This window comes from Oncorhynchus masou, chromosome 5, assembly GCF_036934945.1.
Source record: "Oncorhynchus masou masou isolate Uvic2021 chromosome 5, UVic_Omas_1.1, whole genome shotgun sequence".
NCBI lineage: Eukaryota > Metazoa > Chordata > Actinopteri > Salmoniformes > Salmonidae > Oncorhynchus > Oncorhynchus masou.
Genome location: NC_088216.1, coordinates 92,780,956 through 92,787,907, shown reverse-complemented (window position 1 = coordinate 92,787,907; position 6,952 = coordinate 92,780,956). Strand labels below are relative to the sequence as shown.

Sequence of the window (6,952 nt, the reverse complement as noted above, 5' to 3'; positions counted from 1 at the left end):
CCTAGTGGAGTAAATGACAGTACTTGTGTTGGTGGTGTTAGCCTAGTGGAGTAAATGACAGTACTTGTGTTGGTGTTAGCCTAGTCTAGAGGTAATCACGGAAAGCCAGAGGTAAAACGGGGCATCAGGGGATCCTATATATATATATATATCTATATATATATACACACATACATACATACATACATACAGTGCCATACATACATACATACATACATACATACATACATACAGTGCCCCCTTGAACTTTGCGACCTTATGCCACATTTCAGGTTTCAAACAAAGATATAAAACTGTATTTTTTTGTGAAGAATCAACAAGTGGGACACAATCATGAAGTGGAACGACATTTATTGGATATTTCAAACTTTTTTAACAAATCAAAAACTGAAAAATTGGGCGTGCAAAATTATTCCGCCCCCTTAACTTAATACTTTGCAGCGCCACCTTTTGCTGCGATTACAGCTGTAAGTTGCTTGGGGTATGTCTCTATCAGTTTTGCACATCGAGAGACTGACATTTTTTCCCATTCCTCCTTGCAAAACAGCTCGAGCTCAGTGAGGTTGGATGGAGAGCATATGTGAACAGCAGTTTTCAGTTCTTTCCACAGATTCTCGATTGGATTCAGGTCTGGACTTTGACTTGGCCATTCTAACACCTGGATATGTTTATTTTTGAACCATTCCATTGTAGATTTTGCTTTATGTTTTGGATCATTGTCTTGTTGGAAGACAAATCTCCGTCCCAGTCTCAGGTCTTTTGCAGACTCCATCAGGTTTTCTTCCAGAATGGTCCTGTATTTGGCTCCATCCATCTTCCCATCAATTTTAACCATCTTCCCTGTCCCTGCTGAAGAAAAGCAGGCCCAAACCATGATGCTGCCACCACCATGTTTGACAGTGGGGATGATGTGGTCAGGGTGATGAGCTGTGTTGCTTTTACGCCAAACATAACGTTTTGCATTGTTGCCAAAAAGTTCAATTTTGGTTTCATCTGACCAGAGCACCTTCTTCCACATGTTTGGTGTGTCTCCCAGGTGGCTCGTGGCAAACTTTAAACAACACTTTTTATGGATATCTTTAAGAAATGGCTTTCGTCTTGCCACTCTTCCATAAAGGCCAGATTTGTGCAATATACGACTGATTGTTGTCCTATGGACAGAGTCTCCCACCTCAGCTGTAGATCTCTGCAGTTCATCCAGAGTGATCATGGGCCTCTTGGCTGCATCTCTGATCAGTCTTCTCCTTGTATGAGCTGAAAGTTTAGAGGGACGGCCAGGTCTTGGTAGATTTGCAGTGGTCTGATACTCCTTCCATTTCAATATTATCGCTTGCACAGTGCTCCTTGGGATGTTTAAAGCTTGGGAAATCTTTTTGTATCCAAATCCAGCTTTAAACTTCTTCACAACGGTATCTCGGACCTGCCTGGTGTGTTCCTTGTTCTTCAAGATGCTCTCTGCGCTTTTAACGGACCTCTGAGACTATCACAGTGCAGGTGCATTTATACGGAGACTTGAGTACACACAGGTGGATTGTATTTATCATCGTTAGTCATTTAGGTCAACATTGGATCATTCAGAGATGCTCACTGAATTTCTGGAGAGAGTTTGCTGCACTGAAAGTAAAGGGGCTGAATAATTTTGCACCCCCAATTTTTCAGTTTTTGATTTGTTAAAAAGGTTTGAAATGTCCAATAAATGTCCTTCCACTTCATGATTGTGTCCCACTTGTTGTTGATTCTTCACAAAAAAATACAGTTTTATATCTTCATGTTTGAAGCCTGAAATGTGGCAAAAGGTCGCAAAGTTCAAGGGGGCCGAATACTTTCGCAAGGCACTATATATGTATATGTGTATATGTATGTATATGTATATAAACTGCAGAGACCAATAATACCTGTTCTCCTTGTGTGAACTCATTCACTCTTCAATGATTTAAAAGTATTGTAAACAAGATAACTGTAGCTGTCAGTCAGCCAAGGGAAATCCCTGTTGTGTACCATTCACTGGGCTATAACTGATGTGTTTCTGTCCCCCAGCATGTGAAGTGTCATTCGACAACTGTCCAGTCCCTGTGGAGAATGTAATAGGAGAAGTAGGAGGAGGCTTCAAGGTGATGTCACTTCCCTTTCCCCTCTGTTATATGCTATTGATGTGCAGTTATTTTTCAATGTCTTTTTTCACAAGCTAGAGAGTCATTTTTAAAACTTTTATTTAACCTTTATTTAACTGGGCAAGTCGGTTAAGAACAAATTCATATTTACAATGACGGCCTACCCCGGCCAAACTCTAACCCGGACGACGCAGGGCCAATTGTGTGACACCCTATGGGACTCCCAATCACAGCCGGTTGTGATACAGCCTGGAATCGAACCAGGGTCTGTAGTGACGCCTCTTGCACTGAGATGCAGTGCGTTAGACTGCGCCACTCGGGAGCCCCTGATTAGTTTTCCTGAGTGATTTGTTAATTTTAGTCGTTCGTTTGACCTACTAGTGCTGACTCCAATGAGTCCTACAGCAGGGTTAATAGATGCTCAGCGGCTCCAGAGACGTGCTCCGAACACCGACGGTCTGTCCTGCGCTCCGACGGTCTGTCCTGCGCTCCGACCACCGACTGTCTGTCCTGCGCTCCGACCACCGACTGTCTGTCCTGCGCTCCGACCACCGACTGTCTGTCCTGCGCTCCGACCACCGACTGTCTGTCCTGCGCTCCGACCACCGACTGTCTGTCCTGCGCTCCGACCACCGACTGTCTGTCCTGTGCTCTGACTGTCTGTCCTGCGCTCTGACTGTCTGTCCTGCGCTCCGACCACGGCTGTCTGTCCTGCGCTCCGACCACCGACTGTCTGTCCTGTGCTCTGACTGTCTGTCCTGCGCTCCGACACTCTGTCCTGCACTCCGACTGTCTGTCCTGCGCTCCAACCACGACTGTCTGTCCTGCGCTCTGACCACCGACTGTCTGTCCTGTGTCCGCAGGGAAATGGATCATGAGCATAGAGAAAAAAAACGACATGTTTAGGTGCCTTGTGTTTTTACGCTGAAGACCATTGCGCTACGTTTTTGCCCATTTGAAGAACATTCAAAAAGCCTACAAGGCTCCTTGCTGTGTCATTTGCATAGTGTATTGGTGCTACGGTTAACTGTCACCATTTAGTTTTGAATGGTTTACCATATCTTTGTACATGTGTTTTCACTCAAACCTTTACTGATTCTTTGTATGTGTCCTTATCCAGGTAGCGATGAACATCCTCAACTCTGGCAGGTTCAGTATGGGCAGCGCCGGCTCTGGAATGATCAAGAAACTCATCGGTATAAGCTGTAGAGTGTGAAGCTCATGATTATGGTTATAGTAATGATGATGATAATGGTGATGTCTTGTCTCCCTCTCCAGAGATGACAGCAGAGTACGCTGGCAGCAGGAAACAGTTTGGTAAGAACCTCAGTGAGTTTGGGATGATCCAAGAGAAGTTTGCGGTGATGGCCCAGAATGCATTTGTGATGGAGAGCATGGCGTACCTGACGGCTGGGATGATGGATCGACCTGGGGTCCCTGACTGTTCTCTAGAGGCTGCTATGGTTAAGGTACTTTTTCTACCACTATACTGGGGTGTTTCTACTACTGTTACTAAAACTACTACTGCCTCTGCTACTAAAATCACTACTGCTACTACTAACACTACTAATACTGCTGCCACTACTAATACTGCTGCAACTACTAATGCAATGCTGCTGCAACTACTAATGCAATGCTGCTGCTACTACTAATGCCGCTGCTGCTACTAATGCTGCTGCTGCTACTAATGCTGCTGCAGCTACTAATACTGCTGCTGCTACTAATGTTGCTGCAACTACTAATACTGCTGCTGCTACTAATTACTAATACTGCTACTACACTGCTGCAACTACTAATACTGCTGCTACTACTAATACTGCTGCTACTACTAATACTGCTGCTACTACTAATGCTGCTGCTGCTACTAATGCTGCTGCTGCTACTAATGCTGCTGCAACTACTAATACTGCTGCTGCTACTAATGCTGCTGCTACTAATGCTGCTGCAACTACTAATACTGCTGCAACTACTAATACTGCTGCTGCTACTAATTACTAATACTGCTACTACACTGCTGCAACTACTAATACTGCTGCTACTACTAATGCTGCTGCTACTACTAACACTACTAATACTGCTACTACTAATACTGCTGCTACTACTAATACTGCTGCTACTACTAATACTGCTACTACTAATGCTGCTGCTGCTACTAATGCTGCTGCTGCTACTAATGCTGCTGCTGCTACTAATGCTGCTGCTGCAGCTACTAATGCTGCTGCAGCTACTAATGCTGCTGCAACTACTAATGCTGCTGCAACTACTAATGCTGCTGCAACTACTAATGCTGCTGCAACTACTAATGCTGCTGCTACTACTAATGCTGCTGCTACTACTAATGCTGCTGCTGCTACTAATGCTGCTGCTGCTACTAATGCTGCTGCTACTACTAATGCTGCTGCTACTACTAATGCTGCTGCTACTACTAATGCTGCTGCAACTACTAATACTGCTGCTACTAATACTGCTGCTACTACTAATTACTAATACTACTAATACTGCTGCAACTACTAATGCTGCTGCAACTACTAATGCTGCTGCAACTACTAATGCTGCTACTACTAATGCTGCTACTACTACTAATGCTGCTGCTACTACTACTAATGCTGCTACTACTACTAATGCTGCTGCTACTACTACTAATGCTGCTGCTACTACTAATACTGCTACTACTAATACTGCTACTACTAATACTGATGCAACTACTAATGCTGATGCAACTACTAATGCTGATGCAACTACTAATGCTGCTGCTACTACTAATGCTGCTGCTACTACTAATGCTGCTGCAACTACTAATACTGCTACTACTAATACTGCTGCTGCTACTACTAATACTGCTGCTACTACTAATACAGCTGCAACTACTAATGCTGCTGCAACTACTAATGCTGCTGCAACTACTAATGCTGCTACTACTAATGCTGATGCAACTACTAATGCTGCTGCTACTACTAATGCTGCTGCAACTACTAATGCTGCTGCAACTACTAATGCTGCTGCAACTACTAATGCTGCTGCAACTACTAATGCTGCTACTACTAATGCTGATGCAACTACTAATGCTGCTGCTACTACTACTAATGCTGCTGCAACTACTAATACTGCTGCTACTACTAATACTGCTGCTACTACTAATACTGCTGCTGCTACTACTAATACTGCTGCTACTACTAATACTGCTGCTACTACTAATGCTGCTGCTACTACTAATGCTGCTGCAACTACTACTAATGCTGCTGCTGCTGCTACTACTAATGCTGCTGCTACTACTAATGCTGCTGCTACTACTAATGCTGCTGCTACTAATACTGCTGCTACTACTAATGCTGCTGCTGCAGCTACTACTAATGCTGCTGCAACTACTACTAATACTGCTGCTACTACTAATGCTGCTGCTACTACTAATGCTGCTGCAACTACTAATACTGCTGCTACTAATACTGCTGCTACTACTACTAATGCTGCTGCAACTACTACTAATGCTACTACTACTGCTACTACTAATGCTGCTGCAACTACTACTAATGCTGCTGCAACTACTACTAATGCTGCTGCAACTACTACTAATGCTGCTGCAACTACTACTAATGCTGCTGCAACTACTACTAATGCTGCTGCAACTACTACTAATGCTGCTGCTACCACTAATGCTGCTACTACTAATGCTGCTGCTACTACTAATACTGCTGCTACTACTAATAATGCTGCTGCAACTACTAATGCTGCTGCTACTACTAATAATGCTGCTGCAACTACTAATGCTGCTGCTACTACTAATGCTGCTGCTGCTACTACTAATACTGCTTCTACTACTAATACTGCTGCAACTACTAATACTGCTGCTACTACTAATACTGCTGCTACTACTAATAATGCTGCTGCAACTACTAATACTGCTGCTACTACTAATAATGCTGCTGCAACTACTAATACTGCTGCTACTACTAATACTGATGCTACTACTAATGCTGCTGCAACTACTAATAATGCTGCTGCAACTACTAATACTGCTGCTACTACTAATAATGCTGCTGCAACTACTAATACTGCTGCTGCAACTACTAATACTGCTGCTACTACTAATACTGCTGCTACTACTAATGCTGCTGCAACTACTAATAATGCTGCTGCAACTACTAATACTGCTGCTACTACTAATACTGCTGCTACTACTAATGCTGCTGCTACTACTAATGCTGCTGCTACTACTAATAATGCTGCTGCAACTACTAATACTGCTGCTACTACTAATACTGCTGCTACTACTAATACTGCTGCTGCAACTACTAATACTGCTGCTGCAACTACTAATACTGCTGCTACTACTAATACTGCTGCTACTACTAATACTGCTGCTGCAACTACTAATGCTGCTGCTACTACTAATACTGCTGCTACTACTAATGATGCTGCTGCAACTACTAATACTGCTGCTACTAATAATGCTGCTGCTACTAATGCTGCTACTGCTGCTACTACTAATACTGATGCTACTACTAATGCTGCTGCAACTACTAATACTGCTGCTGCTACTACTAATACTGCTGCAACTACTAATCCTGCTGCTACTACTAATAATGCAACTACTAATACTGCTGCTACTACTACTACAAACTGCTGCTACTAACACTGCTGCTGCTACTAATACTGCTGCAACTACTAATACTGCTGCTACTACTAATACTGCTGCTACTACTAATAATGCTGCTGCTACTACTAATGCTGCTGCAACTACTAATACTGCTGCAACTACTAATACTGCTGCTACTACTAATACTGATGCTACTACTAATGCTGCTGCAACTACTAATAATGCTGCTGCAACTACTAATACTGCT

The 6,952-nt window shown here is 43.3% G+C and overlaps 1 protein-coding gene across 1 annotated transcript in view; it reads left to right on the top strand.

Annotated features, from left to right (window-relative positions):
• Window positions 1-2,018: 2,018 nt before the first annotated feature.
• Window positions 2,019-6,952, top strand: part of acad9 (acyl-CoA dehydrogenase family, member 9) — a 36,255-nt gene continuing 31,321 nt past the window's right edge. The window contains exons 1-3 of the mRNA XM_064958680.1: window positions 2,019-2,111; window positions 3,232-3,307; window positions 3,390-3,580. Coding sequence (XP_064814752.1) covers window positions 2,019-2,111; window positions 3,232-3,307; window positions 3,390-3,580 — 360 coding nt within the window. The remainder of the gene's footprint in view (window positions 2,112-3,231; window positions 3,308-3,389; window positions 3,581-6,952) is intronic.